This window comes from Pleurodeles waltl, chromosome 4_1 (genome assembly GCF_031143425.1).
Source record: "Pleurodeles waltl isolate 20211129_DDA chromosome 4_1, aPleWal1.hap1.20221129, whole genome shotgun sequence".
In the NCBI taxonomy this organism is placed as follows: Eukaryota; Metazoa; Chordata; class Amphibia; order Caudata; family Salamandridae; genus Pleurodeles; species Pleurodeles waltl.
This window is the reverse complement of record NC_090442.1, coordinates 998,018,604-998,041,216: the sequence shown is the minus strand read 5'-3', so window position 1 is coordinate 998,041,216 and position 22,613 is coordinate 998,018,604. Positions and strand designations below refer to the sequence as shown.

At 42.5% G+C, this 22,613-nt stretch overlaps 1 protein-coding gene across 1 annotated transcript in view; it reads right to left on the bottom strand.

Annotated features, from left to right (window-relative positions):
* Nucleotides 1-22,613, bottom strand: part of COG5 (component of oligomeric golgi complex 5) — a 1,306,288-nt gene that overhangs the window by 667,903 nt on the left and 615,772 nt on the right. The window contains exons 10-11 of the mRNA XM_069229832.1: nt 7,293-7,405; nt 7,130-7,207 (exon numbers count right to left, since the gene is read on the bottom strand). Of these exons, the coding sequence (XP_069085933.1) occupies nt 7,130-7,207; nt 7,293-7,405 (191 nt within the window). The remainder of the gene's footprint in view (nt 1-7,129; nt 7,208-7,292; nt 7,406-22,613) is intronic.

Sequence of the window (22,613 nt, the reverse complement as noted above, 5' to 3'; positions counted from 1 at the left end):
GCTGAATGAGACAGAGGTGAGGAGCGCGTGCAACAGGCCCAATTGACAGAGAATACAAAAATCACGGCCTACCCAGACTACACAGCTGAAGTCCAACGCAAACGTGCCACTTTCAACACAGCAAAACAAATACTGAGAGATAAAAACTATTCATACTCCTTGATGTACCCAGCCAAACTGCAAGTAGTGGACTGCGAAAGGTCACACATATTCCCAACATCAGAAGATGCGTGGACCGGGATACATGCGAAAGGCCTGATAGACCCTACAGCCGAGACCCGAACACAAAAAGAATGGCTGAATCCACAACCACGCCGCAAGAAAAAAATCAACACGCAAGACTGAATCGGGCCCTACAAAATCGCAAGTAGAGGCGGAACATCTCCAAGTCTTAAAACTGGCGAACAGGTTCTCATCCATACAACCTCGATCCAACAAAGACACAAATAATTCAGACTCTGACTCAACGAACAGTCAACAAGGCCTGATCACGTCGGCACTCACCACAGGGCCAACGTTTACCCCACGTTCAGCGGATGACCTTTAATTCTGAAATAGCGGGACTTCTTTTACGCGTACTCACGAACACAAGTAACAAAAACAGAACAACGAAAATATCACAGAAATTCTTCCCCAAAAATGAACCTGGAACAACAAAAAAACAAAAAAAAAACCAAGCAACATGCAGAAACCAAACCAGGCACTATACGCGAGCAACAACCATACCTGGCACAAAATGGAACACGAGAAGGGATGCAAATACAAACAACCGGGCTGGAACTCGGAGACACTCCGGAAAATATAACAACACCCCCCCACAACCCAATGGGTTACCGAATGGACCTTGCAGTAACTAATGTAAACAGTTGCACCAGTTGTGCCTTGCAGCCCCCAGTTAGATTAACCAATGTAAGTTTTATTTTCTCTTTCACTTTCATTCTCTCCCACAAGATGCTTAATATCCCACAAAAAGGAGACTCGGGGCGTGACATGCGTAATGGTATGGGACTCGGGACACGTGAGACACACTATACCAAGCAATCCACACAAAATGACGGCAGATAATATAGTAACCTGGAACGTTAGGGGACTGGCAAATATGACCAAAAGACGTAAGATACACTCATACCTTAAACAACACAAAATACACATAGCTATCCTACAAGAGACGCATGCCACAGCGCACGAACTGTGTGACATAGACAAAAACTGGTCAGGAATAACACACGGAACCAAAACCTCGACATATGCGAAGGGAGTATTAATATGGATAGCCCCGGGTGTACCGTACACAATCAAAAACGTACATACAGACAAGAATGGAAGATACACTAGCCTGGATGGAGAGTTGGACAGAAAGCAACTAACGATAATTGGACTATACGAACCCAACACAGGACAGGGAGAATTCCTCCATACCATCACCACACAAATCCCATATGACCCGACCATACCCACTATATGGGGGGGTGACTTTAATAGCGTAATTGAGACAGCATTGGATAGATCACCCCCCCAACGAGAGACACCCAGAGCAAGACACTGTCCTGTGCATTTAATAAATGGATACAAGAAAGAGAACTACAAGATATATGGCGGCGTTTACACCCCACAGATAGAGAATACTCTTTCTACTCACCAGTGCACCACCTCCATACGAGAATAGACTTATTATTATGCACTAACGGGTTAGCACATATGATACATAACGCAACATACCTAGCCAAAACTCTATCAGACCAATGCCCGTTACTTGTAACAATAAAATGGGGCAGACTATCAACATGCATACCAACATGGCGCCTACAACCCACCCTATTGCGCAATCCCCCTTTCTGTGCTAAAATATCAGAAGAAATAGAAACGTACTTTGCAATTAACACAAAGACAACAACATCACGTGCTATAGAATGGGACGGACACAAGGTAGTTATAAGAGGCATGTGCACAGCAACGGCAGGCGGGGTCCGCTGAGCATTAAGTGCAGAACTACACGAAATAGAAAGTAAAATTCGTAACACAGAATGCGAATTGGCTTTGGGGAGAGGCAACAATATCGAATTAACTAACCTCAAAAATCAATGGAATGCAACCAAGACACGCTTGCGTAAATTTGACAACAAACACTACATAGCACGTCTACACACCGAAGGCGACCGCTCTAGCAGGCTACTAGCGTGGCTAGCAAAAGGGACGCAGAAAGTCACACCCATAAATGCTATACGCCAAGATACAGGCACAATGGTAAATACACAACAAGAGATCAACGATACATTCAAACAATACTACAGTACACTGTACGCAACTGAACCTCCCCCACATCCGACACAACTGGCAAAGTTCTTTCAGCAAGCCCCAATGAAGAGGTTAAATGTAGAACAAATAATTAACCTTGATAGACCAATCGAAAGCGAAGAGATATTACAAGCATTAAAACAGTTGGCACACAATAAGACCCCAGGGACGGACGGACGTCCCATCGAATACTACCAAACTTTCACACCACAGATAATCACATCATACCAAACTATGCTACCAGAAGCATATGAAAGAGGACAACTCACAGAAACACAAAGGGAAGCGACAAGTTGAGACCCTTTAAACGTCCGCTCATACAGACCCTTATCTCTATTAAATTCAGACTATAAAATACTGGGGAAAATCCTAGCCAATCGCCTCCTGCCATTAATGACTACCCTGATACACCCAGATCAATCTGGCTTTATATCAGGGCATAATACCTCTATTAATATAAGAAACTTAATACGCATCATGCCCATGGCTCCGGAACAGGATCACTCCAGTGTGGCGGTGTCACTGGATGTGGAAAAAGCCTTTGACACGCTGGGCTGGCCATTTCTGATGACAACGTTACAAAAAATGGGATTCGGCGCTGGCTTTACATGCTGGATTTCCATAATATACACAAATCCCAAAGCACGGATTAAAACCGGCGTAATCATCTCAGAGAAATTTGACAAAGGGAGAGGAACGCGTCAGGGTTGCCCACTATCAACACTATTATTTGCACTCGTAATAGAACCACTTGCGGCAAGACTACGCAATGAAACAGTAGAATGGGGTATCCCAGATGGCGTAGAATTCCGCATAATATCTTTATATGCAGATGATGCACTAATATATCTGCGCAACCACACAGAATCCCTCCCACATATATTACAATTACTTAACACATTCAGAGACCTATCTGGCCTGCGTGTCAACTGGTCCAAATCATGCATATTCCCCATGCGCCCGTCCCCAACACCGCACGTCGAAACGTCAACAAAAGATGCCCTACAATGGGAACATTCCACTTTTAAATATTTAGGAGTCCATATTTATCATAGTGCTACAGATCTAAAGGAAGGCAACCTGGAAAGAGCCATTAGATCAATTAAAAGCTCAATACCCTTTTGGTGCTCACTACCCCTCTCACCTATGGGAAGAGTGGCTCTGGCCAAAATGATAGTGCTACCTTGACTACTCTATTATTTCACAGCACTACCACTAATACTACCAAAAACACTTTTTGCACAATTAACCAAATTATTGATTGAACTGATATGGGCGAATGGTCATAGAAGGGTGGCTATTGATAAACTTTACCTCCCAATAGAAAAGGGGGGAATCGGGGTACCTCACCTCGAGCATTATTATGCAGCAGCACAGTTGCATTGGATCATGACTTGGCTACAAGACCCCCCCAAGGCCAGAGGGCCACAAAGTGAGAACACAATTAGGGAGAACAAAGATACTAGATTGGCTCATAGGTGGGACACACACCTCATATCATAAAAATGCACTAATGACAGTTGCCGAACGTACCTGGAACAGATATGTATCTCAGGGAACCCGCGTACCATTATACTCACCAAAGCTTCCCCTACTAGCCATACCAGGGATAAATAAACTACACGACACACTGCATCTAACGACGTGGATAGCAAAAGACTTACAGCAGATCGGTGACCTATATGTAGACGAGCAATACATAACATACACAAAACTGACAGAGGCATATAACCAAGACCAGGGGAATTCATAACATACGGGGCACTCAAAGGACAGATACGCAAAGTATGGGGCCAAGGCAACTCAGAACCACCAACAGCCCCTACTTTACATGAATTACTAGCAGATATTAACACAAAACCAAGTATATCTCAAATATACCAAATACTACAAGCCTACCCCACAAAAACACAAACACAAGCTAAATCACACTGGGATAAGGCCCTGCAAACACCTCTCACAGAGCAACAATGGACCATGGCCCCAACAACTACGCGAGAAATTTCCCGCAAGGCCCGCTTCAGATACATCCAACTTAATTATTTACACCAGACATATTTAACCCCACTTCGCATAAAACGCATGTTTCCACAAGCAATGTCTGAATGTCCACGATGCGGAACCACAGAAGCAGATTTTGTCATATGACCTGGAACTGCCCAACACTACTTTGCACATGGCACACCGTCACACAACAGACAAACAAATGGACGGGTCTAAAGCTGAATCCTGCACCCGAATCTTGCATACTGGGCATACGTCACAGACGCAAAAAAGACAAACAAAAACATAGATGCGCAGACCTAGCGTTTATCACCTTTAAACGCCTCATCGCTACACAATGGAAGTCCCCTGGTACCCCAGACATAAACAGATGGCATAAAGACCTAATACACTGGGCCAATGCAGAAAAACATGTATTGGACTCATTTAAAGATATAGGGATAGTGGTTAAAAATGCGGAGATATGGGACACCTTCCTAGAACAGCTACTCGAAAAAGACGACACCCGCCCGCCTTAGATCACTGACACAAGCTAACAGCAATTGACTACAGCAACAAGACACCACAACCGTAAACCCTATACAGGTACCCACAATACTCCTCAAAAGGAAACATACAAGACTGCAATATAGAACACCCCCAAGTCCCACACGAGTCCCGCCGCGCTAACAAACACCCACAAAGAAACCGTCAAATCCCCCCACCAATGCATCTCCACCGCCAGCATCTTTCCCACCCCCCACAACCCATTATATATAGCTTTGTTCCCTCAGCCCCATTCCGGTTTCTATCTCTTTTGTTTTCCTCTTTCCAGCTTTCTCATTACTTCTACAGTGCTACTTTAACCAAATGCAATAAAGATTCCAACTATAAAACATGTAAAAACTAAATATATAAAATGATCAGATGCAATAATGATAAAAGAATCTCATAACTGCTTTATAAATAACACTGTTTATTAAATCAATGTAAGAGCTGTTCACTGTAAAATTCAATAAAGAAAAAAAAAAAAAAAAAGTACGGTACACCTTCCCTATCCCAGGGCACCATAGGTCTTGCTGAAGAAGGCGTACATATCCGCACTAGCTAGAAACTCTACCAGGGAAGGGGATTCTGCTACTCTAGCCACAGGTCTGAGAGTGGTGTTACTGCCACGTCCACTCTTACACATGCAACTGTGCCGATATGCAGGTATTACAGCCCCTCCTCTGACAGGAGGGAATTAATCAAATGGATTCAGACAAGGCGATAATAGAATGCAAATGAATGGACTGGAATAGTTACCAAATATGGGTCACTGTATAAAAACTGGGTGGCTGCGTGGTTATTTTTATGGGCTGGATAAAGGGAAAAAATAATATATTTCACGCTTGTAACAATAGCAAAATATCGCAAAATACAGAGAAGAAACAGAAAGCATGCTCCCTGGAGAAAGCTAATGGCGTGCATCGCTAATTGCCTCACCTGCTTACAGTGACAATTATGAATTTGGTGGCATGAGGAGATAAACGCAATTGTCAGAAAGGCCTATTTATAGCACGGGTTTTCCCAGCCCTATTCATTGTACGTTCCCAGTGTGCAGTCATATTTCCCACTGTTGCCTTCGCTAGAATAGGAACACCATTTTGAGGGCATGAGAACAGCCTCAATTCCTCAAGTAGCATTCCTGATACACCAAGGGCACGCAGCCCGGTGGTCTGCACATATGCCTGGTCCAAGAGGGGTGGTCCTAGAGATTTGACCGACCTCCCAAAGCTGCTCCCGGCACCCCTCTCACTGTGACATGACAAAAGGCTTTAGATGCAAGGCACCTTCTCTGTGCTCACTGTCGGCACGCTCTGCAGTGACGAGGGCTAGCAGGAGTAAGCACATCCTACTCCAAATTGGAATAGACCATGCACCCAACCCTCTACGGAGGTACTAGCAAATGTTTCATGGCCTTGCTCTGTAAAGCGAGACGCATATGTACAATGACAGAGTAAGTTTGTAAGTGCAATGCAGAAAGCAAGCAAAATCTTCATTGTCTACTTTGTACCCCAGGGATGGGCCTCATCACCCTTCATTTCTCCATGCACACCTCCAGCGAGTGGCAGGCACTCGGCTTCCACAGCCAGAAATTCCAGATGCCTATTGAAGGCAGCCCAAGTGCACCTTATGTTTGAGAATGTTCTAGACACTCTACCGATCATCACCCCGAGTGCACTTATTATGTACACACAACACAATGCCACAGTGCAAGAATGTTATACAGGTAAATGGTGTAAAAACGGGAGCCTACTCATATAGTAACGGGTTAACCATAACCTGTGAATTTTAATTATTTTTCAGTTTTAATTCGTAACCACAACTTCTTCAATTGTGCTTTTAAGTGAATTTAATTGCTTGATGTTTTCAGTGAATGTATAAAATATACAGAATTCGTGTAAGGTGTCACAGGCGGTTCCCTGTGGTAGGGAAGCCCCAAACAAACAATCCCTCACAAGTTTGCCTGCACTGCCCTGGCACTGCACATACATTACTGAACCGTAATATAATGAGGTAAGCAACTAAATTTACTTATTTCAATCCATATTTTGACTCCATAACATCGCCGCACTTCCTGCATTTTACACATCACCGTCACCGCTGCTTAAATAGATTATAAAAACCTTGTGAGAATCTGGATTCACTTGAATAGGATAAAAAACATTAAACGACCTCCCCAGATTGTAAAGAATAGATTAGATAAACTTACAGGATGATCACAATTACAAAATATCAAATAATGCATACATTATTGGCACTCATTCTTCCAAACTAACAGACAAAGTATGCAGAAAAGTAGATTTACCTTTGCTATTTCGTCAATGAAGCAAACGTGAGTGACAGGATCTCTCTTCTTAATTAGTACCTTCTGGAGATGTTGCACCTGAAACATGACACAACCGAACATGGGTACTTCAGAACTTGTAGGTGAATAACCACATTACTCTTGCAGCCAGGTTAAGCCGTACCTGCACACATGCTGCACAGATCTGGTCCATGAGTTTCTCCATGTTGGTCCACAAGGCTGCACGAAACGCTGCACTGTTTCCTGGAGTGGGCATTGCAGCACGCCCAGGACCTCCTGCACAGTTGTGCGACACAAGAGGGGTTTGAAATGAAAAAGACTGAAAATGGTACGAAATGAAGCACATATCAACTTCTACATCCCTTACTTTCAGTTAGTATAATAATTAAATCTTAGATTAGCATTTTTTTTATATTTATCATTTTTAACAAGGCTGGCTCAAGTAGTTGCACTGAGGCCTTCTTTTTTGCTGAAAGCGTCAAATGCAGCAAAAAATGGCAGAAACGATTGGTTCATATAAATAATCCACACACTAGTTTAACCATGTTCGAAAACGGGCCCGGGCCCACAATGGCTAGATCCGTCCACACAGGGCACAGGGCACCAGGTAGAGGACCCACAGACCAAAGCTCATCCTTTTCGGAGTGTGTCCCTGCTCAACCAAGTCACCCTACTTTTTGGTCTTGGCTGTTTGAAGTCTTTCAGGGGTCACCACTGTGGCTCTGGGATCCACTAGGAAGCGTGTGGCACCTCCCAGTCCTTAACCTCGATATACTAAGCTCACTCTTTTCAAAGTGGTTGTCCAAAATATGCTTTATTTTGGCATTTCTGCATGCTTACTGTGTCTCAAAGCAGTCTGAAGTGACCAAAAGGCATTTTAGCTCTTCATGAAATTGCATAAACAAAAAACGAACAACTTATTATTGGCTGCAATGATCATTATCCTTCCCATTTGTTTGTCTGAGGCTCGAGAACAGGTTTGGCTTAAAAAGGAACAAGCTGCATCCTTTAATTCACCATGCAGATGGTTCCAAAGTAAAAACAATGCAAATTACTTCTAATTTTAGTTCTCTGAAGGTGGCACACTTTGTTAATTCACATGTGTGGCCACGAGCTCGTGAGATTTTATTTGTCAAGTTTTTAAGTGATTCTCTTCTGAAAGGAGATGATTATTAAAAGAGGCATTTTGTTTAGAAGCTGTTACAAAAGTACACTCGGAAGCACCATATGAATTAATATACATCCTAAAAGATCATTACTATGCATTCTCAACGAGTTCAACAATTTCAGCAGAAACTAAACAAAATTACAAACACACAACAAAATAATCCACTCCCGAGGTACTCTCAAGGAGGCCTTAGCAGTCATCGTTTGCCCAACCAAGATCATCCCAACAAAATTAAAGTGGGCTTTTCTGGAAACAGCACCCTAGCTATTAACATTTTATGTCATGCAACTACTTTATATTGCCATTGACTTCCCCGTAGCAGCTACTGTGTCCACATGGAATACGCAACGATTATGGTCCAATGAAAAGAAATGTCAAAGGGAGCGGAGGTTGCTAGCATCCGGGGAGGCCCCTTATCCCTCTGGAGTGGGTATATTACTGAACCTTTGTAGAAGTACAAGCATAGTAGACAGGACTGAAGACACAGACAACGGTAATAGATGCAACCCTGGGGAGATTATCTGTGAGCCGATATTGACGAACTCAGGACCCGAAGACAGGCTTTGGTGCGTAAATCGGCAAAAGATTCCTAGGGACACTAGTTAACAAGTCAAGAAAATTTCACTTGTTTGTGAAATTAACTAAATATATATATCATCACTGCGCATCTATAGTTAACACCAGGTTTACAAAGGAAATTGTTTTTTTTTGTTTCCTAATAACTTTGGTGCATTTGACGAAACTTCACAAAACTAGCCACAAAAAAATGCCATCCTTTTCAGAATTTTAGGTACTATACAGTCAAAAAGGCTAAACAGGTTTATATAAAATTTGGCAGAAAGCTAGATCCCTACCTAGAAAGTGTTCCTTTTTGTGATTTGGTATACATCTATTCAGCCGTTTGAGAGAAATAAAGCTTCAACATTTATAGCTATCTAGCAACACAGTACTACCAAGAGAGTACCAAGGTACTAAACGGCAGATGAAGCATATTGAAGGACTGGATTTGCGGGACAGAGGCCTGTCCTCGGGACCAAAGGCTGTGATTAGCAGGCTACAACATGAAGAGAAATGTTGCAGTTGCCATTTTGGGACTTGGAAACTTGATCCCCATGCCCTGAAAAGAAAAACAAAACAATATATAAGAGGGGGGCCGGGTCCCCTGATTCCCTGGCCTCTGAGGGGATGGGGCTTTTGGTCAAAGTACTTTTTTGCGCAGTGGACTTGCGGTACTCTGCACCGAAATTCAAGGGAGTTCCACAAGGTTACAGCGGGACACAAAATGCTGGGTGGGTGTCTGTCAGTTGTTGTTGTGCAACCAAGTGGGGTTAGCCACCAGCAGGGTGTTTTGTGAGTGGTGTGGGATTGGCCATCTATGCCATAGGATGCGCCTACTTGGGTATAGTAGTAAAAATGACTTTACATTAAAAAAAAACACTGCAGAAATTCAGCAAAGATAAAGCCCCACACAATTCATTACTCGTGACATTTTCTATCACACTATCGATAACATCATTGATGACAACTGAAATGACAGAACTGAAAATACTGTGCATGGCAGGGGAGCGATTAATAACTCCTTGAGTTAACTAAGTGGTGAATAATGTTAATTGTTTTTAGAGAATTTTTTTTATTTTACATTTTAACCCAACCATAATGTCACTTAAACTTTTGTGTATATATATATATATATATATATATATACACACACACACACACACACACACACACACACACACACACACACACATTTCAGCGGTTACAGGGACTTTCTAGTTAGGTCCACGTTTTACCTACCCAAAACCATAGAAATTCAGCAGTTATAGATATACTTATGTTAAGAAACTATAACTCAGGGCCTAAAGGTGCTTAACGACACAAATGACAGTTTCTTCAGATAACTTTAAGTATAACTATAATGGCTAAATGTCTATGGTTTTGTGTGGGTAAAACATGAACCTAACTATAACATACCTGTAATCTGTGTTTTTTAACGTAAAGTAATATATAATTACCATAGGTTATTATAACCTCTGCTGCACATGGCCTGTGCCCATGTGCACAGGCTGCGTCTAATCCCCACGTCCCAACAACCCCCGCATGCAGCCAACTCCACGAGGCACACGGTCTTTGGCTGTATGCTGAGGGGAGTTAGGTGTGTATAGTTCCTCCCCCCCCACCATTGTTTGCGTACCAGCAGATCCATTACAGAGTTACACTGGGAGTGGACTTGGTGCTTGCTCTTGCTTGGCACAACTGCAGGCATAGAAACTGCTATGTCCTGGGGAAGGGCTCCCCAGGACATAGCCTAGGGAGCCGGCACCAGGGTGATGGGGTCCCAGACCCAATAATGGCAAAGTGAAGGGGCTGCATGACCCCCTCCCTTTTGCCAAATTTCACAGCTGTCGGGGATGAGGTCCCCGGGGTCTTTAGAGGTTCAGGGAGGGGGTCTGCATGGCTCCTCACCAGGCCGATTTCTGCCCTGAATACTCCATCCCCTGGGGCCTGCTATTATGTTTAAGGGAAGAGGGGGGCACCTGACCCCCCCGGTCGATTTTCACTATGGGGACCCCATCCCTTAGGGTCAGGTTCATTTTACAGAGGGAGGGGGCACCCCTTCATTTATAAACACATTTCAGCCTAGAGGTTGGGCTCCCTGAGGCCTTTGGGGGCTTGGCAGAGGGGGCCATGCTGCCCCCTCAACATTTTCACAAATTTCAGCCCTGGGAGTGGGCTCCCCAGGGTCTCTGGAGGATGGTGGGCACACAGTCTCCCTCCCCTTTATTAAATCAGATGCAGGAATGGGCTCCCTTGGACATAAGTTATTTAAATGCAGTCCAGCCACAATTCTTTTTTTTCCGATCCAGCAAGAGTGGACTGGACTGGCACTCCTGCAAGACTTTCCCAACAACTCTTGCAAGCTCAAACCTACATATATACAATTATTGTTGATCTTTAATTTCTCAAAAACGTCTGAATGGATTTGCACCAGATCACAAAAAACAATCTGCAGACCAAGATTTAGCTTCCTATCAAATTTGGTGTAATTCGGTTCAGCAGTTTTTGGTGTAGCTTTCTCTAAAGAAGTCTTTGGAAAATGCATGGGAAGCACAGGGGTCAAAAAGTAGCAGCTTTTTGGAAAGTTTCTTGGAGACTTGTCAAATGGTGCTAAAGTTATTACAACTCAAAAAAAACTTTTCCTATGTAAGAGAAGATCTACCTAGATGGCCTACCAACAAGAAAATATGAACAAAATACTCAATGAAGAGCGTGTACTTTTCAAGCTACACTTAAAAACACTAATACTACAACTTGTCTTCTGAAACACGGGCAGTCTGCACTCTTCATATCACCTACAGACAAATATGGAAGGAATAGATCAAAATCATACCTACGCCAGTATGATAGCCTTTCCACACCCCTCAGGGTACTTCCTGCTCCCACTGCTCCATGAAGAAATAGCAATGTTGCCACTGGCCCTGCTACAAAGTAATGGAAATCTATCCTCTCGTTGGATAATAAACAACAATCTGAGTTTGGGTGCCGCAAGCCCTTGGGCACTGGGGGAAATGCACCTGCTGCAATATGGAAAGCTCTTTCTCTGAGGAGGCTTCCTTTCTTTCTTCCCACACTATGGACCTCCTGGGCTGCAGCCAAAGCCTCCTGTCTACTGAGAGAGGAATTAGTAAGAGGCCCAGTCCAGTGTGGCACTTGCAAGCTCAGAATGTCCATTCAGTGTTGGAGAGAATTATCTAGATGCTAATGGGCACCAGGGGGATGGCATAGCCCCCTGGCCGTGTTAGCTCCCCCACCACAGAGAACATTGAGGCTCTGGCTTTCCACCACTATCACTCTAGAGTTCTGTCACTTAGGCACTGGTTTTCCACCACACTGGTTCATAAATTGGGTAGCCAAAACAGTGCAAAATTGAGTGAGTTATGTTCTCGTGATGTCCTTCTTCCTTTTCAACATCACCCTAGCAGTGACACAGTGAACTGTGAAGGAACCCAGAGGGACATAATAAATGGCAACTGAAAAAGGTATGGGCAGCCAATTCAGAGCTGTGATAACTTGTTTTCTATGTTCTGTGAGTTGCTAACATGGGGACTGTGCTAAGTGACAATGCTAAGCAGGGGGGGGACTCAGGCCAAGCACCCACACATTATTTTTCCATGGTACCCAATGCTGTTACATCATTAAGAATTTAAGAGCTAAACCTTGAAATCAGAGGAATTTCTGGCACTTACCTGCAGGAGGGACTGATGAAGGCAACCACCTGCAGGATAACATTTATTGATCGGGATCTTGTACTCAATGTAGTATTCAGGAAAACAGATTGCTTTTCAAGGAATAGAAATGTGTTTCGATGTTATCCAGTCCAGTAGTAAATATATATAGGTATAAGCTACAAGGTTGCCAGGAGTTAGCTTCCTGAAAGCTAAGTACACGAACTGGCACATACTCTTGCACATTTGTCAATATTCAACAGAATTTTCTCACTTGACCAAAGGGGGTCGCCCCAACATATATTCTGCATTTCTAGACCTTCCTTCCACACTGTCTTAAAGGCTTGACTCCTTTTCCATCACTCCTACATTCCACTCTAATCTTCGGAACATGTGAGAAATTAGCTGTTTGCACCCAACATGAGCTGGTATACTTCTTAGATTTCCTCAAGTACACATACATGATATATGCAAGCCTGTAACTGCTCTTGCTAAGGAAGCTCTATCATTATCCTCAAGTAACGGTGATAACTTGACTAGTAGGTGTTAATTAAATCCGAATGTGCTTGTTTAGTAATGAGTGTTTTTTTCACTGATAATTGCTCATCAAGAAGCCCCCCCATCCAAGGGATTTTATGGACTGAGTAACCTGCACTATGAAATTCCATTGTTGCATCACTTTGTAATCTTTTTTTCTAGTTTAAAGATATCTACGTTTGTCATTATCAAGATAAACTGTGCTTTACTGGTATCATAGTTAACCAGAAATCCTCCATCCAGCGAAGGACATGATTCAAGATTTAGTTCAAGCAGGTGCATCTTCAGCAATCTTCCTGCTCTACCGCAGTGCCAAATGGGATATGTGGAAGACAAAGAAAAGCCCTCCAGTACTACACTCAGCGATCTCATCGGTGGTAACGTGACCCCATTTTTGCCAACTTGGATGCTGCACAGTGTAGTAAAGACTGAAACCACTTCAGAGAAGTTTTTCATCCCCTCTATGCACTTTCCAGACACTGAATCAACATATCAAATCCCCAAGAAATCATGCGATTCAAGTTGATGAGTCAGTTACTCAGTAATCACTTTTGGATTTACTGTCCTTTATTATTTCTTCTCTCTCTTTTTGAAATACTGTGGTAAGTGCAATTTTATAACTATCTTTTGCAATTAAGTGTTTTACGTAGCCTTTGTTGATACTGGAGTTGGATCAGAACTTCTTAACTTCTGAGCAGTAGGCTTCTGACATCTACTTGTGCCTATGATCATTTTCAACTTTTCTTGTAAAATAATCTTGAATGCTATTTGGCTAAATAATAGTAGGCAACATTATCCCTGTCTAGAAATCTACCTTGGCTATTCCCTTTGAGAATCTTGAATACTTCTCATACAGTTGGCTTCCACAGCCTTTCTGTCCAAGTAGAAGCATTTCCAGACTTCTGCAAAAACACTTCAATACTCTATCTCAATTCTATTCAGCTTTGTCTTAACAACCTCAGGTTTTCTATTCCACCTCCATAATTTCCCTTTTACATTTCGCATAGGAGTTCTTAACATTTTTTATGGCTGGATGGCTCTTCCTTTGCTCAAAATTGTTTTTTAGAGGCTGGGTCATCTAAAAATTCTCTTATAGAAGACCTCTGTAAGTGCAGACCTCTGTAATGTCTTGACCTTTCCACGGTCATGTCAGGTAAATCTGCCTCAAAGATTTTAATTTTGGGGGTTTCTACCTGTGTGATTAACCATTTATTATTTACTACTGTGGCAACCTGCTAGGTCATAACGTTTCTTGATTAGCTAAATATATCCCATAACTTATAATGAGAGGGACAAGAAGGGATCAGTCCACATCAGAGAGACCAGAGACAGGGATGGAGATGGGAGACCCTAGTCCCTTGACCCTCTCTTTCAATATGTACCAGTGAACATAAAGATTTTGCAAGACTTCCATAAAACTACTAGTGAATATAATAAAAGACTTGATGGAAGGCACAAGACAAACATCTGAGTTGGAAAGCCAGAGGAGAAGCTACAAAGGCTCACTAAAGGCATTTAGTGGGTTTTAGATCATGGTCCAGAACCCAAGAATGAAATGAATTACCTCAAATCCTTGACGAAATGTACCACTGCTGTTATAGTACAAGTGTAGACAAAGATAGAACCTCTTTGCAGAAGCATCTAAATTCAGCAATCTGGGTGGGATCCCCTCGACCCTCCCCCCTCAGGCGTTAGGACCTGAGATACACAATCAAACTATTCTTCTCTTCAGATGCATTTGAAAATGCTCCATGAAACTGATGCGGTTTAAAATGTATTAGGATCCCCACTGGTGGCTCTGGAGAAAAAGTGTAACCCAAAGCCATGGCAAAAGGTGACCTTAGGGTCAACAAAAGAGAGAAACGGTGACCCTTGCAAATGTCAGTTAAAAAGTTCAATCACTGATAGGCCACAGAATTCGTTTGTTTCCTGATTCATGCCTAGCCATTAAACAATGAGAGGAACTGCAGCAAATTAGAAAAGAGTAAGATGTCCGTTAACACAAGATCCAAGAAGCTTTCTAATCTGAGGCATTGTAACATTTTGGATCATATAAACCTCAAAAGAGTGCATATCAGAGGGATAAATCTGGATGACAAATAATTGGCTGAGGTAAACTAGCTGCAATTTGCTGTCAGGATGCTCCTTTCCTTAAAATGTGCTTTCATCCATGTTTTAAATTTTTATTTATCAAACCAAATTCCACTATTGTTCACACCCATCATCAGCAAAGTGGCATTTTTTACCTTTTGTTGATGCGAAACAAATTCAGGAAAAAAGCTCTAGCAATACCAAAAGGTCCACATTCTTTTTTCAAAGAGGAGGGCGGTTTGCTTAGCAAATGCTTGTTAGTTCGTGTGGTTTAACTAAAGAGCCATTCCAATCCGAGTAATAATTCACAACAAGCAAATAATAATAATATAAAAACTTAGTTTCTGCAGTTTACAAACATTTTCAAAATCATTTATAAAGACAAGATGTCAGCCTTAAGTTTTTTGGGTTATGAAGACAGTCCCGTATGGATCCTGGTGCACCCAATACTGTAGTGAACAAGTTTTAATGCTGCATTTCTTATTTTACTGTACATTACGGTATGAAAAAACTTCCATGACTAGTATGATAATCCTGCAACAAGCAACAAATATTCTAGGACCGGAAGTAAACTGGAATTTATCAAGCCATGCTATATTAAGTTACCCCATTTTCAATTATTTATTGATCATGGTCAAGACTACTTTACTTAGCAACTGTGACAAACTGTAAATATCCTCTAATGGAACTAAGACTACTTACTAATTTAACCTCTCTTAAATCCCCCATAATATTAAAGATATTTTCTAATACAGTTAAGCAGTGGTTCCCAACCTTTTTGACTTCAGTGGACCCCCACTTTATCACTACTGGATCCCAGGAACCCCCTCCACTGAATAATAATTGCAATCCAGGGACACCCACTAAGTCATTACTGGAAGTCCGGGACCCCGCCTAAACACTGTCGATGATTTGAACCGCAAAACAATACATAAAGAAAATAATGCAGAAACAAGCATTCATCTAACATACACAAATGAAAACACTTTTTATTTAATTTGCAAACAAATAAAATAAAAAAATATAAATTTATATGAAGTTTGGAACTTTTCTAAATTCTATTGAAGACACATATCGTCCATACTATATTTTGTTTGATACACCTGCACTGCTCCCTGGAATTAATCGATGATACTAATTTAATTTTTAGCTCCCAGTTTCAAATTCCTTGACAGTTACAGTACGTTTTAAAATTTTCTGTTGTCCATTTAGCCACTTTATTTATATAAACTTTATGAATCTGTTAATATTAGTTATGTTTCTAAGCAGTCACGGACCCCCTGAGGAGGCTTTGTGGACCCCTTGGGATCCCTAGACCACAGTTTGGGAACCACTGCAGTGAAGGATACGACTAGGGTTTGTGACAAACAATTTGCCCCAGTGGAATGAGCTGCAAGGACCTCAGGGGGTTCTATCTTAGCCAATGCATAATACAATTGGATGCAGAGTACAGTCTATCAAGATAAAGTTAGCTTCTGGATTGCACTTTTCCTTTTTCGCACCAAATGACAACCAAGGTGATACTTCTTAGTACCACTGATTTAGAAGCATGCAGTGGAAACCTCATCTTGTCCATAAATGAGCATGGGATGCAGAGAGAAGAATCTGGGAAGCGTAATGGATTGACTCATATGGAAAGGTGACTATTTTGGGAATAGATTATGCAAAAATACTAGACACCAGTTTGTCTGGAAAGAAGGTAGAATACAGATCCATCTAGGCCTCAAACTCACTCATGTGATATGCAGAAGTGACAGCAATAAGAAGCACAGTTTTTAAGATAAGAAGCCTCATGGTACAGCTATGGAGCAGCTCAAAAGGTGTATAAAGCATGAAGATTAAAACCAGATTGAGGTTGCGTTGCAGTATAACAAAAGGAGCAAGAGACAACACATTTGAATGCACTTTTAAGAAATGCCTTGCAACAGGTGATATGTACAACAAGGGCTGATCAGGCAAATTAAGAAAGGCAGATGGGGGCTGATAAGTAACATTTAACTCTGCCCATGGCAGCAAAGCCCAGTCAGGCTAATAAACAACATCAATAAAAGAACACCAGACAGTTTCACAAGCAAGGGATTAACATGCTTCTATACACACCAGGCAGCAAATGGAGTCCTACAGTCTAAATACATGGACTCTAGGGAAAAGCAGCAAGCATCCAGAACAACATCCACCACTTCCACTGGAAAGTCAATGGCTCTCAACTGGTTCCAATCAATCTCCAAGCAAGAAGGCATAGATAATGGAGGTTCGGATTGGACACCCTGCCTTGTTGCTGTAACAGAAGATCCTCCTGAAGGAAAGCCAAAGAGCATGGCAAATGTTCTGTATTGCTGCTGCTCCAACAGAGACCAAAGGCCTAGAATCTCCATGTAATCCAGGTGACCCTACCCCCTGTAGGGGGGACGATGCATCACTCAACATGACCTCTCTAGGGGAAAACACAATGGCATGCCACATGTCTGCTTTGTGTCTGTTATTCACCACTGCAAGACATGGGAAGAATCCTTTCAGGTGCAGATTTTGTCCTACAATTGCCCCCAAAGCCGATACCACTGCAGGCACTAGTTCCACTGAAGGACCACATTATGTCACCTAGTGTAGGGCATCAGCAGTATGCAGAAGGCTGACAGGCCTATAAATCTAAAAACTGCCAAAGCAACTTTCTCTTGAAACATCAGAATTATAGACTGAATGTCATAGACCCACTGTGATAGCAGGAAGTATTTCAAAGGACTATCCAAGATGTGCCCAATAAAGCATAGCCTCTGACTAGGGTTGGAGACAAGATTTGGATCTGTTGATGGACTCCCCAAGGTCTAAAACAATAACCTTAGACTCAAAGTGGTTCAAGAAAAGACGAGGTGAGCTTGCCTTTAACAGCCAGTCACTGCGAAGATGGGTCAACATGACCTTAGTAAAGACTCAAGGGGCCACTGTAAGACCAAAAGCCAGGGTTGGCAGCGAGTGGATGCCACCATAAAACACAGATATCTCCTGACTGTAGGATTGTCACATGTAAATATGGATCCTGCAGTTACAGTGACACTATACAGCCCTGGTTTGCCAAAGTAAGCAGGATCTGAGCAAGTTCTGAACTTCTTCTGAAGGGATCAGTTCAGAATTCTGAGGTCAGGGATACATCTACAACCCTCAGACCTTCTTGGGGACCAGGAAGTAAAGGAAGTAACAAGCCAGTCCCCGCTGCCACTGCAGCACTACCTCTATCACACCGTTATGGAGCAAAATAGACACTGCCCTGGAGAAGATTTGAGATGGTCCTCTAAAACTGGAGTGAAAACTAGGGGTAAGTGTGGAGGTACACCCAGAAAGTATAGGAGGTGTTTCACTCGGACACTCTGCAGGACCCATTCATCTGACATGACGAACACCAATTTCACAAGCAAAGCTGTAACCCCCCCTCCCACCAGACTCCTTACCCAACCTCATTGGTCACACATGTTTGCTCAAGAGCAAACTATTGCAACTTTGTTGACTTGCCAGTTGAAGATAAAAGGCATTGCTGCTGTGGCTGATACCCTCTTCTCTTAGCACCATCTTTACCTTGAATGCCCAGATATTTTGCCTGGACTTTTGGATGAGCTGCAATGGCTGATGAAGAAGGCAAAGCCTCTAGAATAGCCCCTGTATGTCTGGTAATGCTGGTAAAACAGACATGGTTAAGATGCTAAACCCACAGTATTTTTTAATCTATTCAATGCATATTTGTCTATCAAGGATGCCCGGATGTCTCCCGAAAATCCAGTGTAGTGCATCCATGCATATCTGTAGATGTTGACACTGGTTCCAATTGCCTCACAACCAAATCTGTGAAATGCAGGACAGAATGCAAGATGAGTCCTGCTGCATCCTGGCCATTTTGAACTGCCTGCATAAGATGTGTGGAGGTCCTCCAGTAAAGCCAACAAAACCTTGTGCACCAACTCCCAACGGGTGTAGTAATAGTGAGCCAAAAGACAAGAAGCATTCAAACAATGCAGTGTCAAGCTGCTAGAGGCCTTTCTTCCCCTTCACATCAATCAGCTTTAACTTCCTGCCCAGAGGAATACAGATGATAAGAGCACAGACTACTTTTTCAGTAGGCTTTCACCACAAGTCTCTCAGACATGCTGTTTCAAGAACTAGCCCGGGCAACCAAATCTGTGAAGTTCAGGCCTGCAAGTCTATTTGGCTGTGTCTTGGCCATATTGGACTGTCTGAGAAAAGGATGTGCGGCAGTCCTCCAGTAACGCCAGCTTTACCTTGTGTGCCATATACCAGTGGGTGTGGTAATAGTGAGCAAAAAGCATTTAAACAACACCACGCCACCCTGATAGAAGCCTTTCTTACCCATTCATCAATGTTTTCAACTTCCTTACCAGAGAAGTAGAGCTGAAAGTCTACAGACTACCTCACAGGAGGCTCTCAGCACAAGTCTCTCATGGGTGGAGTGCTGTGTCAAGAACTTCGTGTCATAAGTGCCATCCACAACAAGGGAGCATGGAAGTACAAAGGACTTGAACCAAGCTGCCTAAATAGACGAGTAATGCCTCACTGAAAGGCAAAATGTAGTCAAGCTTGGAAGGTACAGGCTGAAGGATTTCAATAAGTAGGTTTTCCCTAGTCTCTTCAGTCAGAAGGGATAGCTCCAAAACCTCCATGGCTCTCTTTATGACTACAGATAATTAAGTGCCCTCAACAGTAAGAGGGCCATGCTGTGAACTAAGAGCTGAATCAGACAAAGTGTTAAGGCCACTCGCAATTTGTAAATCTGGATAAAGGTCATGTGGGTGGAGCAGGTTGACCACTTCCTCATCTTCGTGTTGAATTTGGTCAAGCATTTGAACACTGTCCGAATCGGATCCAAAAAGGTATTTCATCCTCTTGAAATACCTGCGCTGAGGAAGTTGAGCACACACAGCATCACTTTAGTGACAGAGTAGTGAGACACTGAGCAAATCATCACAGAAAACAGCACCAAAACAGCTGATACAAGTATAACTAAAGCCACTGGTGGTCGAAATAGAGCAACATCCAGCAAGGCCTTTTGCACAGTAGTAGAGTCACGGCTCAATGCTGAGGTGCTCAGGCTCCAGGAAGGATGCACCAGCAGAAGTAAAACTTCGGGTGCCCCTACAGTCCCATGGAAAGCACACCTGAGAAGGCTAGTGCAAGGCAGAAAATGTGCAGCAAGGCCTCCTTAAAGACTGCGATGATGGGCCAGGAAAATTATGGTGCATCCGCTTCAACTTAGGAAATCGTTCAGAAAACGAAGACAAAGCCAGAGTTGGGTTCCATGAACATTACCTCCTGTGGGAGAAGCTGGAATCTGAAGAGCTTTGCTTATCTTTTATTGCCACTTCAACAACTTGTCTTTTGATAACAACTAACCTGGCAACCTGGAAATGGTTTGAACCTGTTACCTGTGCTTATCCACTTAAAGTTTGGCCTCACGTATTTTGATGACTTATGAATGCATCAGAAAGCATTTGTTGCAGGATTTGGAATTGTTCTTGGACCCTAAAAACATACATGTGTGGCTATGACTGATAGGTGTTTGCGGCACAGTTTGAAGAAGTAAATATTTTTCATTTTAAATTTGGAGTAAACTAAGCCAAGTCCAAAAGCAGTAGGATTACAACTTCAGATCCACCTAAAAAAGTGATGAAAAAAAAACGACGTCAGTGCGCCTATGTGCTGCTACATGTTATGTCTCAGACATTATAACATGCCTTTATATAAACCTACCTACAATAAACATTCTGAACTGGAATTTGTTGCTGCTCTGGACACACAAAAGCTTCTCTTCTCTTTGGCATTATCAATGATGTCAACTGTGGCATCATGTGTGACGTTATAAGGCATGCAGGTGGGGGAGTTATGGTGGCGTAGATTACCATGATTGGTCATTTTCAATGATTTGAGGTTTTAGATTGGAACCATCACATCTTTTAAATTGACGTTTTCAGGGAATTTCTGTTCTTTTTGTTATACCAGATATTACTACCGACCCCGGGTAGAGATTTACAGTTCTGTTTTAGCAATGTTTCTATAGTGATTTCTTTTGGTTTTGTTATGCTATCTTCTAAGTATAAGTCACTTCTCTGAATTACTGTCTTTCACAGTTGTTACTGAGATTCAGTGTTCCTGGTGTCCTACGCAATCACAACTCCCACAAAACACTGCTCAGGTCCTTACATGTGATGTTATTTAAGATATCACAAATTACATCACTGATGACAATACAGGTGCATAATATTTGACATCACCTTGACACTCTCAAAGATATCCCTGAACCCACTCATCTTCCTGCACCCGAGAATGCAGTGGGCTCAATCGGGTCTGAGCACCGCATTCACAAGGTGTAAGACGTGGCCTCCAACCAGGCCCTGAACTGAACATCACACTGTTGTGAGTCTGCTGATAAAGGCTTTCAGTTATATGTAGCAGGTTCCTGACATTATGCCAAGACTTTGACTAAGCTTGTTGCCCCTCCTCTAAAATGCTGCTTGCTAAGCATATACTTCAACCTTCCCAAATGAGCTATAATTGCAGAAAGTGGCTCGTTGTCATGCCCTATATCCTCAACACCACATTCACTAAGCCCACTGGTTTCAAATTCTGTTTGAGCCCAAAAGGCTCTTGGTGCAGATAAAGTCCTCAATGTCCCGGCTTTTGTTGCCCTCTTGGCAGAACCTTTGGCTTTAAACCTCTATATGTCCTAGCAAAAGATGATTGGAGAAAGAGGGCACTGGCTATCGAAAGATGCATCAAAGAGCTATAATTTGAGATTGACTTTACTTATGTCTTAGATCAAGAAAAACTTCGGACTCTAACAAGAGTACAATAAACTGAAACAGTAACAATTTTACATACGTAATACCTATTCTAATAGAATGGAATAGAAACTTTATTTGGGCCCCTGTCTGAAAGCTATCCAGTGTTTTCACTCTCATGTTCTTGTTCCCTTTTACCACTCTTTCTACTACATACTTACTTTGGTACCCAAGTTCTAACAGGGAGGAAAGTCTACTTCAGTGTTACACCTCTTTAAACTTCATAGGTACAACTGAGACTTTTCTGCATACTGATTGATACATATCAGACTATTCCCTGCTTATTTTCCAGAGCCATAAAGTACAATTCAGCAGGGTGTTCCTACTTCTAGTGAGAGGCATATACTGTCAATCTTGTACCTCTCCTCCAGAGCAAGCATATTTTTGACTTTGCAGGAAGCGGCGAACAGTTGACTCTCCCCTGCTCCTTTTTTTTCTCATCAGCCAAGGCCCATTAGAGTATCTATCAGGGCAGTCTATTCTAGTGTCCAGAAGGTTCCAGGGACTCAGTAAATAGCCTGTAAACCAAAGTAGCCTCTCTACTCGTGATAACTCCTTTAGTGGACAGTTATGGAAGCTAAGACCCTACTCCTTCATGTGCCAAGTCTCCGACCAGCATGTCT